The sequence below is a fragment of the Paroedura picta genome, chromosome 11, assembly GCF_049243985.1.
Source record: "Paroedura picta isolate Pp20150507F chromosome 11, Ppicta_v3.0, whole genome shotgun sequence".
In the NCBI taxonomy this organism is placed as follows: Eukaryota; Metazoa; Chordata; class Lepidosauria; order Squamata; family Gekkonidae; genus Paroedura; species Paroedura picta.
Window position 1 is genome coordinate 49,273,861 of NC_135379.1, and position 27,306 is coordinate 49,301,166.

The following is a 27,306-nucleotide window of genomic DNA, read 5'->3' on the forward strand; positions in this document are numbered from 1 at the left end:
GGACCATTTACGCACTGGGAACATCACTACCCCGGCTTCCATGCAGGAGCAAAAATTGGGGGCAGATTAGGAGCACCGGGCCAAATGATCCCCCGTGTGGGTGCAGGAAGAGGTGGGGCAACCTGCCATGACTAAAACTCCAGGCTGCAGCCTGGCATGAAACCTCCAGTGCATAAACGGTCATGTGGAGACACTTGAAATATCATTCCAACTTTATATGTCAAGACCAGTTTCAAACTGTTTTTGGGGCAAGGTCCCTGAACACATGAGGAGGGGTATTAAAAACCTACCATACAAAATAACAGGAGCATTGCCCTACTAATAGAAAAAAAGAAAAAGGGAAAAAGATAGATGCAACTGACAGAGTGATTATTATAAATCTCCTTTCAAAGGGAAGACATACAAGCAACAGTTCTCTAGTGAGAGTTCTAGAATCTTCTAAGAGTGTCCTACACTGGTCCAGAACGTATATGTGGAATTGTACAGAGAACATGAATTCCTTAACATGCTTTAATCCTCTAAACCAGTCTTCCCCAACCCCTGGCCTACAGACCGGTATCAGGACCACCAGCGCACGGTGCTTGTGCCTCCCTCCACCTGGTCCCCAGGCCCCGGGTCTCCCTCTCCCCCCCCCCTGATCCCCGGCCTGAAAAAGGTTGGCGACCAATGCTCTAAACTGTAAATTATTGTGAATAAGAAGCTAAGAAGAACACAGATCCATCTATACCACACTGAGCCATACAACATTTCCAGGACCTCTCCAAACCTCCATTCAATAGCTATTAATATAACATTTTACAATTATTATGCTAATTTATATAAAGGACATGATGTTCCATTGGCGAAAATAGATGAATATCGTAAAAAAAAAAAAAAACTTATCCAGGGTTACAGAAGAACAAAGGAAAATTATGAAAGAACCTACAATGATAAGGCAAGTTGTGGAAGCTATAAAAAAGATTAAACCAGGAAAGGTTCCAGGGCCAGTTATCTGGTGTGTAATATAAGTGTTTTAGAGATGAACTTTTATATCCTTTACAAAATGCAATGAATTATTTTATACAGTGAAGAAAGATATCAGAGATGTGGAAAGATACTAATATAGCACTAATACCCAAAGATGGACTGGGCTTGATATTAACAAGAAATTATAGACCCATATCATTACTCAATAATGATTATAAGTTCTTCACAATAATTTCAGTTGAAGGGTTGAAAATTTTGCAAAAACTAACTTATGAAGATCAGTGTGGGTTCTCCCTAAAAATCAGTTAAGGACATCAGAACTCTCCTATAAATTTTTTAAATATTTTGAAAATAATGAAAAACAAGTTACACTGATCTTTTTAGATGCAGAGAAAGCTTTTGATAATTTAAAATGTAGTCTTTTCCATATAACTATTGGAAAATACTAATTTGGGAGATTTTGGGAGATTTTTTTTAAACATGGATAAAACTGATTTATACTTTATAAGAAAGCACAAATAATGTTTAGTGGAGCTATAAGTAAACTATGTGAAATATAAAAAGGAACAATATAAGGTTTCCCACTACTTTCTCTCTTGTTTATTCTACTTCTGAAAATATTAAATAGAGTATTAGAAGTATAAAGATTAAAAAGGAGACTTATAAGAGCCTAAGTAGATGATCTGGTATTAGTTTTGGAAGAATAAAAAGAATTGATGAACAAAACAGATTTTAGGTGGAAAAGAAAATATTTGAGTATCACTTTTACAAATGTTATTTTATGTTATTTTAAAATAATTATGTTAAGATATGGAACAAAGGGGAAGAAAGATATGTTAAAGATAGGATAAAGTGCAACTGTTTTTGTTGGGGACAATATCTATGATTATGATTAATGTTTTACCCAGAATGTTATTTTTGTTTCAGACAATATCTGTTTTGATAACTAATATAATCATTTAAATGATGGCATGTGGCTATATCTAAATATTTATAGTAAGAGCTTAAAAATGCAAGTTAAAGCTAAGGTATTACAAAATTCAAAAGAAAGAAGAGGACTGTAATTATATTTTGCTGCTTGTTGTTAACTGCAGATGTAAGAATGGATATTGTTCAGAAACAAAAGGATACTAGAGTTAGAAGTTAATTAATTGGGATTTGGATGGCATGCCTATCTGTGGCATGATATACATAAGGTTGATGTGAATTTTAAAAATCATTATATTAGATGAGCTATTTTGAGAAAATGAAGTAAATACAAACCTAGACTGGGTCTGAAAATACCAAAAATAAAGCACAAAAATGAATTGATTTGTGGTTTTGATAAAGAGCGTTTTTATTCTGCAATTATATAGTAAGCAATAAGTTTGTATCTTTACTTGTATTCATGGTAAAGAAAATCAGAAGCCTTTTCTTTATATTTCTGCATATTTTGTAATTTAGGAGTTTTTTCTTTCTGTATCCCTTTTCTATATATTTTGGTTTTTATCCTTTTTTCTCCAAAAACTCTTTTTAAAAACCCACAGAATTACCATGTAGGTGCGCCATGAATCTGCAACCACTGCCTATTATACATATAAATTAGATAGATTAATATAAAAGACAGAATGGAACTCCAACAGAAGATCCTTGGAGAAAGAGATGTATAAAAAATGTGAAAGGCCTGTTGATAGGTGTGCCCTTATCACGATCTTTTACAATTAAGTGTATTTGTTTGCTTACAATGATTTCCCCTGTTTTACTCCTTAAATAGGACCCAAATTGACTTGTCTGGAATAAAACCTCATGTCTGAAATAAGAAGTTGGGACAGCTTGAGCCTCAACAGGTTTTCTTTTATAAATCTGAAGCATTGTTATACAGGAAGATGCTATGTCTCAGTGGCAAAGCAGAGTCCCATATATCAGTGGTCCCCAACCTATTTATCACTGGGGACCGGTCAACGCTTGACAATTTTACTGAGGCCTGGGAGGGGGGGGACTCTTTTGCCAAGGGATATTGCTGCCGTTGCCTGAGCCCCTGCTTCACTTGCTTTCCTGCCAGTGTCCCTGACTTCCCGCCGCCCGCTGGGGGGTGCTGCCAGCAGCATCTGCACAGTGCCACGCAGAGCCCCAGCCATGGCGGCCACTGGAGAGCACCAAAGGTGAGCCGGCGGCAGAATGGCAGGGCAGTCCCTGAGGCAGCAGTTGGGGAGGAGGACGAGGAGGAGCTGCGGCCCGGACCGGGGGTTGGGAACCACTGCCATATATGACATCCCAAAGGATGACATCCTAAAGAGTATATATGACATCCCAAAGAGAAGCTGATTTTGGGGGGGAGGGGGGATCATGCCTTAGGTAGCAAAATAGATGCACAACAGCGCTCATTCTTCTTTTGCAGATATTCTTTAACATACCAAGCTGCCATTTATGTTGAAATGTTCGTACTTACACATGCAGTGGAGGAATGGGAGATGGTTCATAATGGTAGCGCCCCTCATGATGTCTTGCGTCAATTGGTACAGGAGGGTGGAATGCTGGGAAGAGGTGAGGCGGATCTGCGAAAAGAAACATGGTTTCCAAATCTTAGTGTTATTTCTAATACACAGCAGTAAATCGAAAAGATTCAGGAAATAAGGCTGCGTGGATGTTGCACTAAAAACATGAATGTTATCTTAATATGCAATAGTATAGTATAGTATCAATTTTGCATAACTTGTTTTTATCTTGTGTAATGCATTCTGCTGGTTTTGCTACTTGAGCTATGCAGGGCCCTTAAGATCTGCCTCCAACTGGACATCTTATTCAGCTACCCTTCCTTCTAGCTTCTCAGATTGGGGCAGGCATTATCACACAATCCAGTTTGCAGCCACAAGGCTTGTCAACATCCTTTCTTTTTAAACGAAAGGTGAGATTTTTCAGAAAGCTGATTTTGTCAGTTTCTACCACATTAGAACATTCTTCCTGTACAACTGCAGCAAATGCACACAGTATTGTCAATAATCACATGACAAGGATAGCATTGATGTGCATCCAAAATACCTCTTCATTTACACAAATCCAAACCAAGCACAGGAGATAGAACTTGGCTCGTCCAATTTGCCTTGGCAAGCATGAATATTCATGTCTTAATTTTAATATTCTCTTTTCATAGCTTTAATGGAAAATTACATAAAGAAGTCTTTAATAAATAATTACAGGGCGCATAAGCGAAGTGTCAGATCAAAGGGATCAGCTATCTTTTCATAAGCACGCCCCTCGTATTATTTATTTTCACACAGAAGAAAGAAACCTTAGTGAAACATAAGTTTTAAAAATCATTACAGAGAGAATATCAAATAGAGGTAAATATTCAAAACACTGAAATTGCAGAGTAATATCAGAACAACTACAGTAACATGAGCAAGAGAACCTGGAGGAATAAAAATCTAGTTGATTACTGGTTAGATGTGCTTTAAAAAACCCAAACTGTATATCATTGTAAAAATTATGTAACCCAAAAATATTATGCCAATTATATGAATATATTGGAATTATAAAGAATTATTAAGAGCACTAAAGCTTCACACACCAAAAATTTAGCCAAGTTCAATTTTTGGCTTTGTGATCTGCAACAAATACAACTCACATATGTATCTCAACTGCAGGAACTAGAAACCTGTCTGGTTAATGAAAACTGTGACACATAAAATAGGGTTGCACGCTCCGGGGCGCTTCGGCCAGGACCAAAGCCCGAGGCGGCCAGCGCTGCAGTGTGGAGGGGGGGGGATAGCACTGGCAGCGGCACGTCAGCCAGCGCCCACATGCAGATGCAGAGCTCTGAGCCTGCATGCAGGTGCCCGCACTTTCTCTACAATTATCAGTTATTTGCTTATACTCATCCTTGATAATAAGGCCTTCCTTCCATTTCCTAAATCAGTGGTCCCCAACCTGCGGGCCGTGGCCCGCTGCCGGGCCACAAAGGCCATGGCGCCGGGCCGCGGCTCCCTCTCCCTGCCCCCCCCGCAGTAAAAAACTTCCCAGGCCGCAAGCCTGCAGCCCGGGAAGCTTCTTACTGCAGGAGGGCGGGGAGAGGGAATCAGGGCCGGGCTGCGCCCCTGCAGGCCGCGCCCGCGCAGCCCGCGGGCGCGGCCCGATCCGCAGGCGCGGCCCGAAGTGTGGGCGTGGCCCGCGCGGGCGCGGCCCGATGCCCTGCCGGTCCCCAGCCTAATAAAGGTTGGGGACCACTGTCCTAAATGACTCTTTTTAACATGAAACAAGAAACTGGAGTACTGTGTGCAGTTCTGGAGGCCTCACTTCAAGAACGACGTAGATAAAATTAAAGGGTACAGAGGAGAGTGACGAAGATGATCTGGGGCCAAGGGACCAAGCCCTATGAAGATAGGTTGAGGGACTTGGGAATGTTTAGCTGGAGAAAAAGAGGTTGAGAGGGGACATGATAGCCCTCTTTAAGTATTTGAAAGGTTGTCACTTGGAGGAGGGCAGGATGCTGTTTCTGTTGGCTGCAGAGGAAAGGACACGCAGTAATGGGTTTAAACTTCAAGTACAACAATATAGGCTAGATATCAGGAAAAAAAATTCAGAGTCAGAGTAGTTCAGCAGTGGAATAGGCTGCCTAAGGAGGTGGTGAGCTCCCCCTCACTGGCAGTCTTCAAGCAAAGGTTGGATACACACTTTTCTTGGATGCTTTAGGATGCTTTGGGCTGATCCTGCGTTGAGCAGGGGGTTGGACTAGATGGCCTGTATGGCCCCTTCCAACTCTATGATTGTATTATTCTAAACGATACAGGTAATTCCATTTGTAGTGACAACAAGGTGATAACAACAATGATATTAACATAATAACAAGAAAAACATTAAACATTGGTGGAAACTGCAAAGAGCATCAGTTCAACTCAAGGCCTTGTGGGTTGGGCGAATTTGTAATGGATGCCGTAGGAGGGAGGCTTGGGGGCCAATGGGAAGCAGTGGTTTAGGTCCAGCTCAACCAAATGCCTGGCAGAGAAGCTCCCTTTTGCAGGCCCTGCAGAACTGTTCATTTGGCAACCAAATGGATGAGGAAGGAGAATAAAGATAGGAGTAGACGATTACACTAGGTTTGCAAAGCAGGGAGAGGGAAGACATCTAATGTATGCATATTCAATCAAGAACTATAATTTTAACTCTACTTTACAGCTCTACTGCTTTAAAAGCCTCACAATTACTATTACTGTGGATGCTTGCAAGACGTATGAGTCATTTATGTTTTCCTTACGTAAGTCACATGGAGAAACAATTAGCCTCTTGTAAGCTATGCAATGGGTCATAAGAATGGAATACTTTTTATGTTCACAAAAAAAATCTCTAGCTGCAGAAGAGCAGAAAGGAAGTCACAGGCTAGGAGAACAGTAACTAAATTCTGTGCAAATATTTCTTCATGAAGTTTTGAAAAATCTGGAATATTATCAAGTCAGGTACTTCACAAGTATTTAACAGAACACAGGTGGGCTACAGCATGCTTTAGGGTGCCTCCAAACTCACAAACAACAATGGTTTTTAGTAAACATAGAGCACTGTTGCGGAGGTGGGGAAACACGAATTTTCATATATCTCTTTTATCAGACACTGGGAGGACGTGGACCGGTGACAGACATTTGTCCATTACATTTATGGCAGCAATGGGCAACCTCTGTTATGATAGCAGCCCAGCAGACCATTTTGCTTAACATCCAGGACCAGATCTCTGCTAGGATCAACAGTGTTGAGGAAGGCAAAAGGCATGGCTCCTGCTTGTCATTGCCTTCAAAACTGCACAGCTACCACCTGAGTTCCAAGGTAGATCACTAAGATGCCAGCAGCTCTGCTTGGACTTGGCTGGTTCCAAAAGTGCACAGCCAGGTACAACCTTCCCCTTTCATTTGCCAACACGCTAATGTCTTCACGAGTAGACACTGTGGGCTTTTTTCAGCATTTGGACCAAAAAGGCTGTTTGGATCCTTTCCAATCATTTTAGGTCCGATTATGGGGCTAGACAGTCTTGGTGGCCTTGGTGGAAGATTTGCACAGGGAGACAGATTGGGGGAGTGTGACTGTTGATTCTCCTGGATCTCTCAGAGACTTTTGATGCCACTGATCATAGTATCCTTCTCCACTGCCTTTCTTGGAGGCACTCTTTTACAGTGGTTCTGGCCCTATCTGGAAGGTAGGTTGTGACCTTTAAAGCTCTAAATTGATGGGGACCAATAGATCTGAAGGACCACCTACTTCTGTATGAACCTATCCAACCATGCTGGTCATCTTCTGAGGCCCTGATTTGGCCATCTGGTATTAAACTAATGGAAACCCAGGAGAGGACCTTCTCAGTCATGGCACCAAAGTTCTGAAATGCCCTCCCTAGGAAGACTCATCTGTCCCCTTTGATCACCATCTTCATCAGCGGGTATTTTATTTATTTATTAATTAAACCAGAACAGAAATTCAGTATACCTTCCTAGAGTACCTTCTCTCCTGTATTTTATATACCAGGCACAATCAGTCATTTAGGCTTCTGTGATGTAAGTTCCTGCTATCCTTTCTTCCACTCCTGTTATCAGCCGCCCAGAACTCAATCTGGGTGCTGCCTGCTTCAGTTTTATATTGTTTTTTTAAACAATGTTTAATGGATTTCAATTTTCATGTTCTGCTTTACTGATGAGTTGTGAGCCCCCCTGTACCCCACACTGGGAGAGTGGCCATACAGAGATTTCTAAAACATAAACAAAAACTTTACTGCAGACTTACAACAAGGTTTTAAAAAAACACTAAGAAAATAACAGAAGCATTTCAAATACTTGTGCAACTATGGTTATATTTCTCATGGGCTACAAACTATACATTACTAGAGCACTCCCATAAGCAGGTATTGTGAACAGATGAATCAATTCCTAGTTGCCATAAAGGTCCTTTTCTTTCTTTAAAAATATCTAATTTTCTCTTGCACCACTTTCTTTGCCAACAAGTTTTGAACTGATCCTTCAATCTTAGAAAACCGCAGTAGATTGCTAATGTGAACAACAAAATACCACTTACAATCGCTAATACTTCTGCCCATTTGCCCCCTTCTCTACACAACACAAACTTGATCCTCAGTACACTCCATATGGAAAAGCTCTCTGCAGCAGTACCAACCCCCACCAGCTTCCAGAAGGCTCAGCATAAATTACAGAGACTCACAGGAGCACAAGGCTGACAGACATTTCAGTACATTTTTCATCAATCACTAACCCCGGAGGTCACAGGGCAGTCTGGAATCAGGAAGGAATGCACTGAGGGAGGGAGGGAGGAAGGGAGGTTCAGCTAAAAAGGACACAGAGATTACAATCCACAAACTATTTAATCTGGAGGCGTTTCGATGACAAGCCAAAGAAGCATACAGCACAACTCCAGGATTACTCCAGAGTAATAAGGGCTTTGCAATTCGGCTGCAAAGAAGAATCAATTTACTACTTTTATGTGAGATTAGTAGGTATCTTAGTCTTACTTAAGAGCCGGCATTCGGACGATCTAACTGAACTATTAACCATAACTGCCATGATGCCTCATAAAAGGCTGTTTGTAATCGTTACTTCCGAACACTAATATCTCTTCCTGTTGCCTAAAACGTGGGTTGCCATGATCATATTTCTGAAACAGGCATAGTCAGGGGCTTTCAGAAGTAGTTTCTATGGAACAAGCCTATCCTGAAAATACAGAAATATTAAGGGATGTCATCTGAGTGAAGCACCAAGAAAGTTGTACAGCAAGTAGAATACGATTCTAACGAAATTAATCCTCTTTTTTCTAGATGCAGATTTCCCATTTGGTATTTAAGCAAGCTAGGGCATGGTTAATTTCAATGGATTTATAAAACTCTGCAGTCCTGAAATTAAAGGAAGGGCTGCGTATTTTTTAAGGAGCAAGGCGATGCAGTATTAATAAATGTGTAACATGGCAGAAACCCTCCGTTTAAGTTTTCCACTCTCTATGCCAGGTTTCGCTTGTTGATTCTGCTGAATATGCAGCCATTAAAATGACACTTAATAGTAGAACATTAAATAACAATAACAATAACAAAGAATTATGCTTTCGGTATTCTGTGGCCCTCATCCATATTATTCTGTTCCAATCCTTACAGCAACCGGCATTATTAGCTCTGTATTGCAGATGAGGGGTAGGGTGGGCTAAGCAGCTACTTAAGGTCTTAGGTCATTAAGAGAGTTTATGGCGCAGACAAGATCTGAACCACACAGCTGCCAGATTATGGCTCATTCTCTTACAGTGCAATCCTCAACAGCGTTAAACCCTTCTAAGCTCCCTGCCTAGGAGTATGCAAAAACTCAATGCTATCTTGATCCAGTAAATATTCAGGAATGCTAAATTATTTTGGCTCCATTACAGCCTATAGCAAGGATCCCCAACCCCCGGGCTGCGGACCAGTACTGGGCCATGAAACCCTCAGTACTGGGCCGCGGAAGGGGGGAGGGAGGCGCCTCCCTCTCCCTCCCCACCGCAGCGTGGCACTTGCTGCGCTGCGAGCAATCGGCCAACGAAGCGGCCGATTCACTGAAGCCTAGGCCCAGCATGCGCAAACGAGCAGGCCTGAGAGTGCCACGCTGCGGGGGGGGGGGGGGAGGGAGGCGCAGGCGCCAGTGCTAGCGGGCACAAACACGCAGGCACAGCAGTTCCGTGCCTGCACGTTTGTGCCCGCCTGCGCGCCAGTGCCTGTGCCTCCCTCCCTCCCCCCGCAGTGCAGTGCTTGCTGCATCAGTAGTGATCAGCTGCTTCGTCGGCAAATTGCTCCTGGCGCAGGGAGCGCCGCGGGGGGGAGGGAGGTGTGGGCGCCAGCATGCAGGCGGGCGCAATGGCACAGGCGTGGAGCTGAATGTTTGCGCCTGCTGGTGTGCCGGCACCCAGGCCTCCCCCCCCCCACAGACCAGTCCCCGGCCCGAAATAGGTTGGGTGCCGCTGTTCTATTGGGTCCATTACAGTCAATAGTCCCCTCCATCTGTAATGGAGAATCAATCCAGGGGTATCTTGGGGGGGGGACTGTTCAAACCACCAAGTGTGAATAAATCAGGGGCACAATTCTATAGACCCCCAAAGAAAGTGCCCCTCCTCCATTGCTTCCAATGGAGGAGGGAATAAATCAGGGGGCACAATTCTATAGATTCCCAAAGAAAGTGCCCCTCCTCCATTGCTTCCAATGGAGGAGGGAATAAATCAGGGGGCACAATTCTATAGACCCCCAAAGAAAGTGCCCCTCCTCCATTGCTTCCAATCGAGGGGGGAAAGGCATTTTAATGTTAAAGAGACAGAGCTCTTTAAACTGCATTCTTTAAAAATCCAATATATTTTCTGATAGCCAAAAAAAACATCCACTGAATTAATACCTGGAAAAAAAAACAGCAAGTTATTTTTGGGGGTATTTTTCTATCTGAGATTAGCCGTATACACATCTCTACCACTGACATGGAAGAACTGAACTGTTTAGGAAGACTGCAGTGTTGAATCGCTAGCCTCTGACCATGAAACATCTTCCCCACTAACACAACATTAACTTGGAATTTTGTTTAACAAGCAGAATTTATATATATTTTACCCCACATCCTATTTAAGAATTGTAACTGTTAGTTGCCATGCTTATTTTCACAGGTTTACACTGCAGTTCACAAAATAATGCCGTCAACCTGTGGCATAATGGTATATCTAAGAGTAAACTATATACATCCCAACATGGAATCCTATCTCATCATCAGGGTATTGCTTCCTGTTCTAGTGTTCTACTATATAAAGCCAATTATGTGGGAAACCCTCCCCCTACCACTCCCATAAGCATACCACTAGTATCTACAATCTTTCTCAAAACTAATAGTGGGAAACTCTTACTCCCATCTTATCAAATAATGTCCCACAAGGGTTTTTAAGAAGAAATTACACATTAAACGCAGTCCTGAATTTTCCAGGGTTATTTTTATTGAGCATTTGGATTGTACCAAATATATTCCATACATTGGTCTTATATCATGCAGTACTTGATTGCAAACCCAGATATTCCATGCATGTGCACAATAATATATGCACACATGCACACACACACTCAACAGGAAAAACTATTTAATCATCTTTAACCGCTCCTAGCGGAGCGGATTAAATAATACGTTAAGGGCCCCGAGGGCAGGCCCTGTCCGTGATGAGGAAGGGTGCCGATAGGCCCCATCCCCCGGACTGACAATTGGAGGGCCCAATTGGCAGGGGAGAAGAGGGGGGGGCAGGACGAGCCGGATCCGGCTCACGTGCCGACCCATGCCTGTGCCGGCCCGGGAGACTCCCGAGTCCTGCTAGCGCCCGCTGCATTCAGAGTGCAGCGGGCTTATTTACTAGTATGCTGATAATACTTGCTGTTTTTTTCATATTAAGAGCCACCTTGCCAAATAAAGATGAGAGAGTGCTGAAAGACAGGGTCTGCTAGGGGAGCTCCTTAAGATCAATTTCCTGGATCCTTTTATTTTATCCTTAATTCATCTTATCTTTTTACAAAGACAGCGTTCCCTGAAAGCCAGACAGAAATCTGTCCCAACAGTATGGTGTACATTTTTCATGCATAGAAGAATGATGGTCATTACACAAACTGCAACATTCCTACATGGAAGCATGACACCAATGGATTGTTCATTCTCTGTAATATGGCTGAAAAACCATGGTGCCTATGGCTTCTGGTATGCACACCACGTTTAGAAAGCCCTAGAAACAGGTTTTATGTTAAATCTTGCAAGCCAGCCCTTGAATAAGCTACAACTTGTCATATGGATCTATGGGCATATGACATTACCTGAAACTTTACACAATGTCATCTTGCCCTGAAACACACTTGATCATAAGTCTCACAGACCACTTCTGGGTAATCCTCCTGCATCAAGTTCCTCATTCAATCTTGGCTGTACCTTATTTGAGTTTCTGAGGAGAGGAAAAGAGAAAGGCTAAGTGTTCCATCATTGTAACACAGCTGTCTACATCTACTGCTCATGATGAGGAGAAACGCATGCAACTGGCATTATTCTCTATAATTATCCAGTTTTGAGTTTATTATTTACACATGAGCAATACAGCTGTTGAACATCATAACTCAAGCGGTATGCGTAATAAGTTCTCCCGTGCTCTAGTCATCTCCTGTTGCAGCCCTTGACAAAATACCACATGATGATTTTTCCAAAGTCAAACTAAAACTGCTGAAGCAGAATAAAGTGCCACTAAACCTGGCTACCCGCTATTTATCATACAATTTCCTGACTGATGGTTTCACCAACCAGCTGCTAAGTGCTGTGTACTCTACTGCCAGGAAAGAAACATGCTAAATGGGAGACAGGGAGAATAATGTACAAAACTGGTAGAATCAGTTTTACTATAGGAAATAGAACTCTTCTGCACACAGGTAAGCAGTAAATTCTACATGCCTGTAGGTACAAAAAAAAGGGGGCATTTGAAAAGCTCTGAATATTTAAATGGAAATAATCTTCAAACAGCTATATGAAAGGGCACCTATTGAAAGAGCTTGGCTTGAAGCAGACTGGAAAACGATAAAAATATGTTACTTGGGAGTAGAAGGGTAGAGCTGCAATTCCGCAGGCTCATTCTCCCCAGTAAAATTTTTCTTACTGTAATCTAACCTGGAGATTAAGCAGTATCACTCCTTGAACCCATATCATGACTTATATTTCAGTCCAATGTATTTTTGTATGAATAAACAACTCATTAACTACCTGATTTCCAAACCGGTACCGGGGGTGGGGGGAGGGAATAAGAACTAAAATAAATAAACCAAATAAACTAAAATCCTGAATATATAATCTCAGGGAGTGGAGCCCTAGCACTAGCTTTTTTCAGAACATGTTAGTTTTCCACGAGCAGAGGGGTTTTTTTACATGCAATTCTCCTCCACAGTCTGAAATAGGACAAACCAAACACAATCACCTCAGTGATAATTTGGCCTAATTCTATCACAGAGAAGCTTACTATATGTATCTTCCAAGAGACTGTAGACCAGCCTTTCTCAAACTTTTTAAAGTTGAGAACCCCCTAAAACATTCTTCAGGCTTCAAGAAAACCCAGAATTGATTTCTGCAGGCCACACCTCCCTGACACGTCCCCAGAAGTGACATCACCCAGCCACTCCTACCAAATGTGACATCACTAGGCCACTCCCACAGCACAGGAAATGATAGCACAGAAGTATTTTCAGATGATTTGTGAACAGAACTATACCTGTACTCTCAACTGGCTACCAGTTTGCTCTTCTTGGGTGGAGCCTCCAGTGGGAGCCTGCAGAAACAGCGCCTGGGCAGGCCTATGCTGCTCTGTCCCTCTGCATGCACACACACCAGCACCAGAAACAGAGCTGGAGCAGCTCTATGCTGGTTCATCCCCCCCCCCCCCATGTTAAAATGTGAGTACTTACCTCTCTGGACTCGTCACTACCATGTGTGATGAGCCTTAGCCAGCAAGGATTTGTATCTTCCCACCCACTCCAAGCCCATCATTGGCCATTTTGGGAGGGGGGGCAAAATGACCATATATGGTCATATAACTCAACATCACATATTCTATCTATTGAACTCAGATCAGAACTGCTCATCAAAAATGCCCAAAGGAGGTAAGCTAGAATTAACTGATCAGATAGCTGCTTATCTATAGTTTTAAATGTCTTTATTAGATATGGTGAACTGTAAATTTTAATGAGAATGTTTACAATATATAAAGGTAAAGGTGCAAGCACTGGGTCATGTCTGACCCTTGCGGTGACGCCCTCTAGCATTTACAATATATATGTACTAGTAATCAAGCCCGCTGCAGCTAAATGCAGCGGGCGCTAGACGATGGAACCCCCCGCAGCCGCGCGGAGCAACGGCAAGAGGCGTCAGGCCGCCGGGCAGGGAGCCGCGCAGCTGCCGGGGGCTCCTTTGCCGGCAGCCTGACGAGTCGGAGGCGCTTCACGCCTCCCGACACGTCAGGCCGCCCTCAAGGAAGCAACTGCGAGCCGCGCTCTGCGCGGCTCGCAGTTGCTTCCTTCAGCAGGTTAGGAATCGGCCGGGCCAATCGGCAGGCGTTTCGCGCCTGCCGATTGGCCCGGCCGATGGTCTGTCAGGAGGAAGGGACCAATCAGGCCCCTTCCTCATCACGGACAAAGCCCTCCGCCTGAGGGCTTAGCAAATTATTTAGTCCGCGGCGGGCGTGTTAAGGATATGTATATGTATATGTATATGTATATGTATATGTATATGTATATGTATATGTATATGTATATGTATATGTATGGTTTGACTATGATGTTTGCCACCCTGTACCATCGAAACATGGGAGGGTGATATATAAATTCAATTATTATTAATACAAATAATGATTATGAAAATAATTTTAAACAGTAAAATTAAATAAAAAATTAACTAACTCCCACCCAATCTGCGAAACTCTTCTGGGGTCATTGCAAAACTCCAGGGTTTCATGAAACCCCACTTGAAAAAAAAACTGCCATATGTGGACATATCACCTAATAATTTTTTTAAAAACCCTTAAATATACACATTTTAAAATTTATAAAACAATTATTAACTCCCACCCAATATTTGAAACCCTCCAAGTTGGGAAAGCCTGCTCTAGACTGAGAACAAAGTTGAACCCAACAAAGGGAAAAACTCATTTAACTCTGCCATCCTGCCCTTGAAAGCTGGATGCTTGACTCTAAACCCATGTCTACTCTTGCAACTCCTAAACTTCATGCTTTCAACTCTCACTTTTCTTCCCAGCCTTGATTTCATATCCGACAGCGATGAGAGATAGAGTATTGTTTCAAGTGAAAGGGATATGTTCTCTTCGTCAAACAAGATACTTCCCCTGGGCTTGAAAGCGAGACTTTTCCGTCTATTTTCATAATGAATAAAACAGAACCTTCTAAGAAACTTTAATGATAATAACATTTTCTATAAAAATGTCAAACCAAAAGCAATCTTCTTGGGAGGCTTGCTGAACTGAGGGCCCGGGTAATTCAGATCGGTAGGAGTCCTCTGACAGGCATGCAAGGTTTCCTTTTTGCTCTTTTTCTGATTTATTATTTGTCCAACTGGATTTGCACAATCAACATTCCAGGACTGTTTTTAAGTCGCTGGAAAAGATCAATGTGCACACACTGAACAAACCTGTTATTGGTGCAAAATGCAGAAATTATGCTGCATGTTTCTGAGATGGGAGCTCATGTAAGTCTACTTTCTGTAGGGAGAAGTGCAACAAATCTCTCCACACTGATAAGTGTCTAGTAAATTCACATAATACCCTAAAATCATGTGCACATTGTGCTGTGGATTAACTACCTGCATTCTAAGAAATAAATAAGGTAAAGAGCGGTTTACTCCTTTGTCTCTCTGAGAAAGATGACATATTCTGCTTCTGGGTAAATCTGCGGCTGTCCATTGTCGAGTAGGCTCTCCGGTGCAAGGGGTAAGGTGATAACATCACAGCTGTACCCCTAAGTGCAGTATGCTACTTTTCCCACAGCCATTCACTTGTATGGAAGGAAGCAGAAGTATGAATGGGGACTATTAAGGACTATAAAGAGGACTATAAAGGCTATAATCCTGTTCTCTCTCTTCCCATGACAGCTGAGATCCTAGAAGGGACTGCATAACCATTGTTGTGGTTATGAGTTTCCCCAAAATGTAGCTTTTTGAACCAGTCAAGCTAATGGCCCCTGGTATGACAACAGAAGTACTATGGTCTGGGGATGGTACAGAATATGACTGTTTCCCAGTTGTGCTCCAGACTGCAGTGCATTTTAGTCTTATATGAAGATAAAGGCAAACATTTGCCTCCACCGTAGACTACAACGAACTCCAGGTAGAGATTCTGATATGACCCCCAGTACCCTCAGTCTGGCCCTTTAAAGTGCATCAGGAAAAGGTCTCCAGGACTGGGCACTCTGTTTTGTGGTGGCTGTTTTTAAGGAAATGTCAATTAGGCATGATGGAGTCCCTTTCTATTGAGGAACTTACAGTTTACTTTGCTCATTTCACTTCTGCAGTTGGCTCAGAGCTCATTTCTTTATACCACGGAGCATCCAGAGCAAACATCAGAAAACGGAACATTATTCCAGCTGGAATTCCCACCTTGGCAAGGGCAAGCAGGGAGACTAGTATTACACTGCTTGGTGTCTATTTTACCACCTTTGTGTTTATGTAAACCAAAGCATCTTGTGGGAACATGGCTGATTTGTTTTTAGTGGCTCCCTAACAATCTGGGTGCCAAATGCACAGAGAAGTAGCTATCTGAGCTGGAAGTAAAAAGGGGCTGGAAATGATTTCATCCACTGGCAGTCACATGCCGGATTTGCTGCAGGTATTGGCTACACGCTGTTGGCTGGCTTTCAACTGGAGTGCTTTATTGCTTTCCACAGTCACTGCAACTCTACTGCGTTCATGTTTAAAACAGCTACAAGTGCTTTTAAAGCCCTCATTAGTGATTTTTCTTTTTATCTATTTGAAAAACTTAACACACAAGCATGCTTAAAATCTTTAAAGGGTGTCATGTAGAACTCAAATTTGCTGTATTATTTAGTTATTCTTATCCAAAATGTCCTAGAAGCTGAACAACAAGGAGGCAGAGGTGACCCTAACCTGATGCCATCATTTCACTGCACAGCAACACTGTGGTATGCTTACCCAGATCCACGTTTCTGCTGATACACACTTGTGTAACCTTGAAGTTTGATTACTGAAATGTGCTTGCGGTGAGCTCCCTAAATTAAAACTTTTAAACTTCAGGTAGTACAAAATGAGGCTGCTTGCCTTCTAACAAGAGCATTGTGATAAGAACATACAACTCTTGTTTTGCAGTAACTCCATAGATAGCCTATTTGTTTTGGGGTTTAATCTAAGATGCCTGTTCTTACTTACAAAGCCCTTTATCACCATATCTGAAAGACCACCTCTCTTTTAGTATGCCCAAATGTGGCAACTGCAAGTCCTCTTTTACTGGCTCTTCCAAGCTTTAGGAATATAGGACTCTTCTCAGCTAGGGTATATTTGGTGGTGGCCCAAAGTATGGGAGGCAGCCAAAAGAGTAGTCTTTTCTGCCAATGTTTGTCAAGTATAACTCAGTCTTGTATGAAAAAAAATGTTCACAGAGGGTCTAGAACTGTCCATAAGACAGTCTCTTAATATAAGTGCATCTAAACTTTAGGCTAGTAGTTTAGGCTTGCTGCTTTACATGTGTTCCACTTTATATTTCTGGTAAGGGCTTGGCGGAAGAGCTGGTTTCGTGGCTTAAGTGCCACTCAGCACTTAACATCCACTCAGGTCAGCTGCCCAACCCCTGAATGCCCTGAGAGCCAATTTGGTGTCATGCGGACTTCTAATCTGGCAAGCCAGGTTCGATTTTGTGCTCCCCTACATGCAGCCAGTTGGGTGACCTTGGGCTCATCACAGCACTGATAAAGCTGTTCTGACCGAGCAGTGATATTAGCACTCTCTCAGCCTCCCCTACCTCACAGGGTGTCTCCTCCTCCTCCTCCAACCAGCTTGTCTGTCCAGTGGCCAACCAATCGCCTTCTGCCCCCCACCCCTGACCACCCTGTCCTCTTTCCACTTCCTTCCAAGGCTCGGAGGCTACAGATCCCTGCTGCGGGAGAACTGGTGAGTTCCCTGCCCAGGAGCCTTCAGCCTGTAGCTTTTCCAGGTCCTGGGGGGAGGGAGAGGCCATCCGCATAGTTCTTCCACCCCACCCCTCCAAATGAGCACCCGTTGTATTCCTGAATGCAACGTGCTTTGCCCCTAGTTTAATCATAGAGCTGGAAGGGGCCATACAGCCATCTAGTCCAACACCCTACTTAATGCAGGATCAGCCTAAACCACTGTTATTGGTAGCTATTTTGTGAGCTGCTTTGGGACTGCCTGGGGAAAGATGGGGTAGAAACAGTTCATTTCAACAAGGCTTCTTCAAGATATCTTCCTGGGACATGGGAGAGGATATGTCATTTGGATTTGTCAGAAGGATGATCACTGCAATAAACTATTTTCAAGATACCAGAGTCATTTAGAAAGGGATTTCCAGGACACCAACTTGTAATATAGAGTCATACAGCAACTACTAAAATAATGGGATATCCACAAACAATTTTGTTGAATTATATTAACACTGGCCTCTCTTCACGTACCTTTTCAGGTCATTGGTGAAGACCCAACAGAGCACGGGAAAAACAGATAAAATGATAATGAGGCCACGGATGTTCTGAGGAGGCAAGGAGAAATAATACATGATGCTCCAAAGGCCCCCGCATCAAACATTGCCACTGAACTTTTTCCAGTGCAGAATATCTTTCCATCCTCTAGGGCAGCGGTCCGCAAGCTTCCGCTTGCCGTGGACCGCTGTGGAGTTGTGGGTGGAGAGGGCGGCCTGGGGGCCCGCACACGTGCGGCAGCCCCAGTGCAAACGCGCATGTGTGGACTGCTGCGCACGCACGTTTGCGGCAGTCCGCGCATGCGCGTTTGTGCCGCCGCCATGCCGGCGGCCGCGGCTTCCCCTCCCGGACCCTCCGGGCCGCGAGCAAATCGGCTGCTAAAGCGGCCGATTAGCTCGCGGCTCGGCAAGCTTCTCTTCCCTTCCCTCCCGAAGTTAGAAGCTTGCCGGGCCGCAAGCTAATCGGCCACTTTAGCAGCCGATTTGCACGTGGCCTGGCGAGCTTCTCGCTTTGGGGGGGGAGGGAAGACGGAGCTGCGGCCCGGCGCCGCGGCCTGCGGTTTGGGGACCACTGCTCTAGGGCAGTGGTTCTCAACCTAAGGGTCCCGACCCCAATTGGGGTCTTCTGGCCCTTTCTGTGGGGGTCGCAGGTTGATGGAGCAATGGCGGAGCCATGGCACTGGCCGCCTCTGTGCCACCTCCAGATTGTTGTGCACCTGAGTGCGTACCCACATGCCAGTGCGCGTCACCTCAGTTGGGGTCACAGCATTACAGCAGTTGAGAACCTCTGCTCTAAGGAGAATGTGCACACTGTAAACCAAGCATGACCAATAGATAAACACAATGTTTCCAATCAAAGCAGGGTCATGGCATGCCTTCCTTCATATTTGACCACTCAGTGTAGTTCAACTTCCATCTTCTTTATGAACATGCTAGGATACACCGTATCAATAAAAACCATGTGGGACTGTGACTGTAGCAGACAGGGGAAATGGATGAAAGTGAAAAAAAATAGCTGGATGCAACCCTATGTTATTCTTTAAACAATTTGATGAAGATATAGTCATACAAGGCTTTTTGAATGAGAGGTATGTATTTTGAATGAGGATGTACTGTGGTTATTCAATACAATAAACATCCATCCAGCTGAAGTACAGTGCATGCTTGATTTCGGTGGGTGGAGAAGGCAAAGGAATTTTCTTGGGATAAGGCACAGTTCTCTCACCTGCTCCTGCTTTGGCAAATCTTATATCACCTCTTTCAATTTATCTGTGGTTCTACAGCACAAGTGCATGTGTATTGGCTCAAAACAATTCAAAACAGAAACGAATGAAACGTTCTGGCCCTGTCATAATGTTATTTGGAAATGTGGTCTTTCCAGGAATGCGTGGAGATCTTGTTTTGCCACAGGCCCTTTTTCATAACTTCTGGGTCCTTGTGGTGTTCTTTAACAAACTTAATAACGTGCTCTCTGGAAGAAAATGACAAATTGGGCTCTGCCAGAAAACTGACAAAAAACACACACACACACTCTCCTTCAGTTACTTCGCATACTCTCTCTGCACCAAAATCCAATTTATCTTTTTCTCCTGCAAGCGGCCATTCTAGGCTGCATTTCCGACTCTTCTAACTTTCTTGCACACTGGCATGCTCTCCGTAGTTAAACTTCACACCCAAACAAGAATACCCAAGACAGCAACAATGAGCTTCTATCCAACTTCCAAAAAGCTAAGTTTATGCTTTAATTCATACGTCCTGGAACCCTGCCTAGCTGGACACATGTGGATGATAATTTCCCAGATGCACATCTTTTTCCTTCTGCGGTGGTAGCAGTAAAATAAATAATGCCTGGAAAAGTTTATACTACTGCATATAAATCAGTCCTAACACGCAGACATTTGCAGTCCTCAAAACGCATCAGTACCTTTTTCAGAATAATGAGAAAATGGGATTCTTAAAAATGAGCATTCCCAATGGCTTATTAAGGCTGAAATCATAGAGCATGACCTCAGCTACATTCCATCACTCAGTATTCAAACGCTTTTGCTTTCACAGCTGGGTCTCATGCACCTCCTGCAGCCCATGAGCACCAGGAAATGATGCACTTTGTTTTAACAAATTTCATTTCTACCTGAGTTGGCCGAAGAAAACGTATCAGCAGCTCACTAGAATGCAGCATGTATGAACACTCCGTTGGCAAATATGGCCGCCATGCAAGTGAGGGCAGATCCAAAAATAGCCATCATATGCCCAGTATAAAAAATTAACACATTCTGGGAACAGCATACAGAATGGAAACGGATTCTGTAATTAGCTGTCATAGTTCAGTTACACTGGCACGGGAAGAGGAGAAAACCAATGGCATTTTGGAGGGGGGGATCTTTAGATCTAGCAGCAGCTATTAGTTATGATTACTAGATGAAACATCCATGATCAGAGGCAGCATATGTCTGAATATCGGTTTCAGGAGGCCATTAACAGCAGGGCAAAATGCCTACTTGGAGATATGTCTTTACTTGCATAATCCTCATATTTGCAAACAGTGTTGCCCTTGTGTCCTGCTCATCTTAATTTCTTCTCCTTTGAGTCCTGCAGTGCCAAAGGCTTTTTTCTCCCATGATGCTGGAAGGCATGTTTTTTGTATTATCCATTACTGTACTGCTAAATTCCACAGAAAGCTGCCATTTAACTTTTGTCGCTAATGTAAACCAACCACTTCCCAATGTGGCATCAGCACAGGGTCTGCTGTTTGCTGGATCTGTTAAAAAAAATTAAGTGAATTCCTAGGTGAGGAATAGGTTACCTTTCCCAATATAATTCTCATTATTTACATCTTCTTTTTAAAATGGTATTTGTGCTTCTCCAAGCATGAGCTTGCAACTGTTTTCCTTTCCCGACCAATCTGATTTTTCTTTCCGGATAAAATGTCTTCGGCATTGAACCAAACACTGACTCAGTGCCAGGCATTTTACTCTTTCTACTTCATTTCTTTTGCCCACAAGTTCTGTAATTCTTTCCGAAGAGTGATTTAGTTGTTTAATACTGGCTTGGTTTCTCCCCCCACCCCCTCCAATCAACTCCATGAGTGTATTTTTACAGATAATGTCTCTTAATAACTTGGTTACTTTACTAGGGACTGAGTAATTCAACTTATTACCAGGGTGTAACTGCCAAGATCTCCCTTCCTTCTTTGAAAAGGTTGTTTTTTTTTCCAGGACTTTCTTACCTCCCCAATAATATTAAATAACATTTCAGCAATAATTATGGGAGATATTAATTAAATAATACCTCAGTTCATTTCTCGTCTGAACTTGTACGCAACGACAAATGGCTGTGCAGAGGGTAGAACCAAAATTTGAAAGAACAATGCTCATACTCTCAAATAAAACTAAGGACCTAACGAAGGCTTTATGTTCATGTGAAAACAAAAATTCTCAGGCAGATTTGCAAAGTAAATAGGCACATAAGCACTGCTTCAGGCATTATATCACTGGTGAGATATCAATGTAACAAAAATCCATCTCTTATCTGCTAGCAATGTAATGTATGGATTGCTACTGCATCGACCTGCAGCCAAATCTGGCATATGGATCTAATTGTGGGTAAGGTCTGGGCAGCACCAACCTTATAATATTTAGCATGCATGCAAGCAGATGATCTGCAGGCTCCTGCTTACAACATAAAACACAAATCAGGAAATGGAATTCTAACAGTGCAATCCTAAACAGAATTACACCTTTCCTAGCTCACTAAAGTCAATGAAGCTCTACTTCAAACTCCACCGTAAGATTTACTAGTGTGCTGTTTCTAGCTCCCGCAGGTAGAGACTAACCACAAAATCATACAAGCAGAACATCTGAAGAATTCTGAAAACACAGGCTAAACTCGCCAAGTACTGTCAGTAACTTTTTTTTTTACTGTCATGGCTTCTGAACTCATCTTGTATCTGCCTCGTCATTCTGAACTTTAGGAATTCACAGCTCCTGGTCTCTTGGTCGCCTAATCGGCTCCAAAGTGCAAGGGGAGAAAGACGTCTGCCTCTTGTCCCAAACCACCAGTCATTCTTAAAGCGAAAACAAGTCACAAAATCACAGGAGTAATCCAAAATCACATCTTGCAAGGGATTTACCCACGCAAATCGCATGGACAGAAAGCAGATAATCCATAACATATTTTTAGATGCACCCAGAGCAGCTTTGACTCAGCTACTCCAGCTCCCTCTTGGGACTGCAGGGGTAGTCAAACTGCGGCCCTCCAGATGTCCATGGACTACAATTCCCATGAGCCCCTGCCAGCGAATGCTGGCAGGGGCTCATGGGAATTGTAGTCCATGGACATCTGGAGGGCCACAGATTGACTACCCCTGATATAGAGTTTCTAACAATGTTATAACAATGACAATGAAATCATGGTTCCTGAACTTAGAGACTGGGAACAAGTGGTTTTGCCTGCCGTTTCAGTATTTCGTACCCCCACAAGTCCCAGAAAAAGCAAGGGGAAGAGGGGCGGGGCGGGGCAGGTGGCTTGAGAGCTATGTTAACATCCTTATGGAGAAGCGCTTTGACAATAACGTTGAAGGTTAAAAGTTTAAATGTTCATGACGGAGATGACAGCAGTCTCTTTTTGGTCAGCAACTTCAAAGGGAACGTCTGTTCTTAATGCTGCTATTGTGGCTCTTTGAGAACCCACTGACATTCTAGCGTGTTTACGGCACTCTGGGAACATTTCGTTTGAAAAAGGGCTTTTTGTTATATTTGTTTTACAAGCCTTTACCAAGCACGCACATAGGAAGTTTGTTTCAAAGGCCTACTCAAAAAAGTAGGATCAGTTTAGGTAACTCCTCCTCTTTTTCATATTTTAAAAATTATTCCCTTAACAATACTAAGCAGCAACTAAAAATCGTTCCATTTTTTTCTAATTGAAATAGCAACTGAAGTTCTTCAAACTATGAAGGGCTTTTTGGCCTCCTATATATACTTGATAATGATAATGATAATGAGCCTCTTGTGGCGCAGAGTGGTAAGGCAGCAGAAATGTTGTCTGAAAGTTCTGTCCATGAGGCTGGGAGTTCAATCCCAGCAGCCGGCTCAAGGTTGACTCGGCCTTCCATCCTTCCGAGGCCGGTAAAATGAGTACCCAGCTTGCTGGGGGGTAAACGGTAATGACTGGGGAAGGCACTGGCAAACCACCCTGTACTGAGTCTGCCATGAAAACGCTAGAGGGCGTCACCTCAAGGGTCAGACATGACTCGGTGCTTGCACAGGGGATACCTTTACCTTTATATACTTGATTGACCCCCCACCCCCAGTGGGCCACCGCCAATGGGTGCACCTCCCTCCCCCCGTGGCGCGCCGCTTGCTGCGCCAGGAGTGATTGGCCGCTTTGGCTTTTGCGCCCGCTGGCGCAACGGCACCCACACCACCCTCTCCCCCTTGGTCCCCGGGCCTCCCTCTCCCCCCCCCACTGGTCCCCAGACCAAAAAAGGCTGGGGACCACTAACTTATTATATCCAACATTCTCTTAGGACCAAACTAGCCATACTTTTCTGTATGATTTCCAATGCTGTCCTACATAGAATTAGTCCCCCGTGGGTTTAGTTGGGAGGTATTCCGCATAGAATTGCACTGTAAACAAGAAAGGGGCGAGATCTGGCTTGAACAGCAACAAGGATACATTGTTGCCATCAAGTATCCATACTGGTCGGCTTTTCCCATTCCCAGGGGAGAGGCACTAAAATTGCGGCAGATTTGTGTTTACCTCCCCATACCGTACCCCTTTGCCCCCAGTGTTTTTCTTTTTTTTTGTCAAGCTCAATGCTGGAAGTGATCCTGGCCGGGAGAAATGGCTGAAGGAAGGTTCTCAGTCAATACAGAGGAGGTTCAGAATTCTTCACCTGTGTTCCGCTTTTGTTTATACATGACCATTCTAAGTAGCCAGGCTCTTTTTTAGACACGCAGATCTGCTACATCACACCTAGTATGGCCCTCTCTGTAAGCTGCCGGGAGAGTCTTGAGAGTCCTTCTATCTAGCAGCAGCCTTTAGTTATGATTACTAAATGGAATATCTATGATCTGAAAATCAGGCACTGTGTCCAGGGCCAGGCACCGTCACTGAGTTCAGCAAGAAGGAAGAGAGGTAGAGAAGCCAAGGGATAGAGACAGTACAAAGGGAATATAAGGCCGAGGAAGGAAGTGGTAGGGAAATCCACGGTAGCAAGCACAGTGAGATGTAGAAAGAAAAAGTGATAAGAAAGAGACAGCAGCCAACATACCTGTGGCCAACATACCTGTGACCTAAATGTATCGATTTATATCAATGCTGGATGGATCATGGGGATGGGAGTTAGTCTGTTTCTTGTTTGCCTTAGATAAAAGTTCTGGTGCTTGTGGCAAAGCCAGCTCAATGGCTTCGTTAGAGGAGTAAATGCAATTGGGTCAGTGACCAAAATGTTCTTCCATGGTTAATGCACTGCTGCAGCCCTCTTGAGTTAATAAAAATGGCCCTAAGGGTGACTTGAGTTGAGTATCCCTAGTCTTGAGTTGGGTCACATCAACGACAAATTTGGAGAGAAATCACAGCATAAAGACGATGTCCATGCTCTCATTGTCCCTCTTTCATACAGCTGGGCCAGAATGGATAGCTTGCTAGTGGATACAAAATTATCTCCCTTCTACCAAGCATACACACATTCTCTAATTTTGGAAGTGAGTTCATGGAGAGGGATATGTAGGAATAGGAATCTGTCAGTCACTGGAACCTAGGCCAACACAGTATACTAGTTATTATGAACAATAATTCCAAAGTGATAGCAGCATCACAGGACAATCCTACTCAGGGTTACTTCAGTTTAAACCCACTGAAATAGATAGGCTCACGCTAGCTCTGCATTGTACTGATAGTCTGTCAAACAGGAGTATTGTGGCATTTTAAAGACTAACAAAATTTCATTCCAGCATAAATTACTGTGGACTAGAATCCTCTTCCAGTCACAAAAGCTTATGCTGGAATAAAATGCTGTTAGTCTTTAAGGTGCCGTAAGACTCCTCTTTATTTTAGCTACGAACAAATAAGCATTCTGCCTCACATCTTCCTCGGCCTCCTTAGGAGTTGAAATTACATTCTGTTTCCATCTGGCTTTAGGTGGAAGCAGACGTCCGCGTATTCAGATACCATCCTATTTTTAAGTGTATACCATCCCAGGTCTCCTATAAAGCAAGCAACATATGTATACGCCAAAAAGATTGTAATATATTAAGGGGTGGTTGCTTGGGGTACAGTTTATATTTCCAGAGCTAATGTGGAAAAAATTGTTTTAAAATCATGAAAACAACACTCAATTTTAGTGGGGGCCCTACCCTTCTGGGCAAACCCCTGAGGACTCTCTACTAGCAACAATTGTCACAAAAGGCTTGTAAGAGACCAAGGCAATATCCGTTTTCCCCCCTGCTTATTATTTAAATGGTTCCCTTAACTACTCTTCCCCGAGGTAAGCTGTAGCCAAATTGTTTTCCTTTCTTTCACAAAGCAGATATGCAGGGGGTATATTTGAACAGCGCTACAGTTTACTTTAGGCCCTATTTAAATACCTACTACCACGTATTTCAAACAAACAGTTCACTTCATTAGAAAGGCAAACAGTTTAGCCTCAGAATGCTAGCACTTGAGAAGAACCACACTGGGCTGACAAAACCCTCTGCCCTGGGTAAACACTTCCTTGTCCTCAGTCCTAAGCTGCAACCATGTGGAACTTCACTTCAAAAAGCCTTTTTACAAATCCTTCACACATCCCTTTGTTAAGTAAGTGATAACCCTGAAGAGATTGTCTGCAGGGGCTGAAATCCTCTGCTGATTATGAGCACTGCCATGTGAGCGAGGAAAGGGAAATCTGAAAGTTCACTCCTAGATAGTTGCCTGATACAGAATAATAAAATTAGTGACATTATTTGCTCCACAGCAAGATGGAATTACTTAAGTTGCAAATGAATTGCACAATTTAAAAATAAAAATGAAAGACAAAGCTAGAATTATGGGCAGTAATACATTATGAACCAACGGAAATTTTGGTCTGAATGACTGTAAATAAATATTGATTGATTGACTGATTGATTGTACCAACTAAAGGAAACAGTCAGAGACAGGGGCGTATGGCAAGGACTTGGGTCAGACAGGACTGAATGGATATCATCATCATCATCATCATCATCAATAAATTACGGAAATATTAATGCCCTGGTCGAAAACTAGCAACAACAGTACTGACCAAGGCCAGCAAATCCAATTGCTACACCTTCGGAGATGAATGCTGCGAATACCATGGACAGCCAAAGTTACCAACAAGTCAGTTTTAGAGAGGAGCAAGCCAACTATGTCATTAAAAGGCAAGATATTACGGCTAAAGCTCACTTACTTTGGACACATCATGCGATCAAACTCGCTAGAAAAATCATTAATGCTCGGCATGGTCAGTGACAAAAGGAAACATGGTCGCCAAAGGATCCGCTGGCTCGACACGATCAAAGCCAACACAGGGATGACCATGAACCAAGTAAAAAAAGTGGTCATTGACAGAGATGTGTGGGGGAAGCTTTCCTATAGAATCACCGAGGGTCAGACACAATTGAACGGATGACATCATCATCTCTATCTCTACACCTCTTCGTTACTTCTAGGAAGACCCAGAAACCTCCAATAATGCGTTATTTATATGGGTCAATCGACCGAATAAACATACTGTATACTGTAAACCAGTGGTCCCCAACCACCGGGCTGTGGCCCAGTGCCGGGCCGCAAAGGCCTCAGCACCGGGCCGCAGCTCCCTCTCCCTCTCCCCGCCCCCCCCCGCAGTGAGAAGTTTCCCAGGTCGCAAGCAAATCGGCCGCCAAAGCGGCCAATTAGCTTGCAGCCCAGCAAGCTTCTTTCTGCGGGAGGGGAGGGAGAGGGAAGCACGGCTGCCAGTGCAAACGGGTCCGTGCATGTGCGACAGGTCCGTGCATGCGTGCTTGGGCCATGCGCTGCAATTTAGTGCATGCGTTTTTGCGCCATGTGCAGCAATTTGGCACACATCAGTTTCACGCATGTGTGTTTTTGCCATGCGCTGCTGCAAATGTGCATGCATGGCAGTTTTGCGCATGCAGTTTGCATCCGCACATG

At 43.5% G+C, this 27,306-nt stretch overlaps 1 protein-coding gene across 6 annotated transcripts in view; it reads right to left on the reverse strand.

Moving 5' to 3' along the window:
• GLI3 (GLI family zinc finger 3) overlaps nucleotides 1-27,306 on the reverse strand; it is a 261,843-nt gene that overhangs the window by 118,170 nt on the left and 116,367 nt on the right. For all 6 annotated transcript variants that reach the window (XM_077304551.1, XM_077304554.1, XM_077304553.1 and 3 more), the window contains one exon: nucleotides 3,395-3,500. In XM_077304551.1, the coding sequence (XP_077160666.1) occupies nucleotides 3,395-3,500 (106 nt within the window). The remainder of the gene's footprint in view (nucleotides 1-3,394; nucleotides 3,501-27,306) is intronic.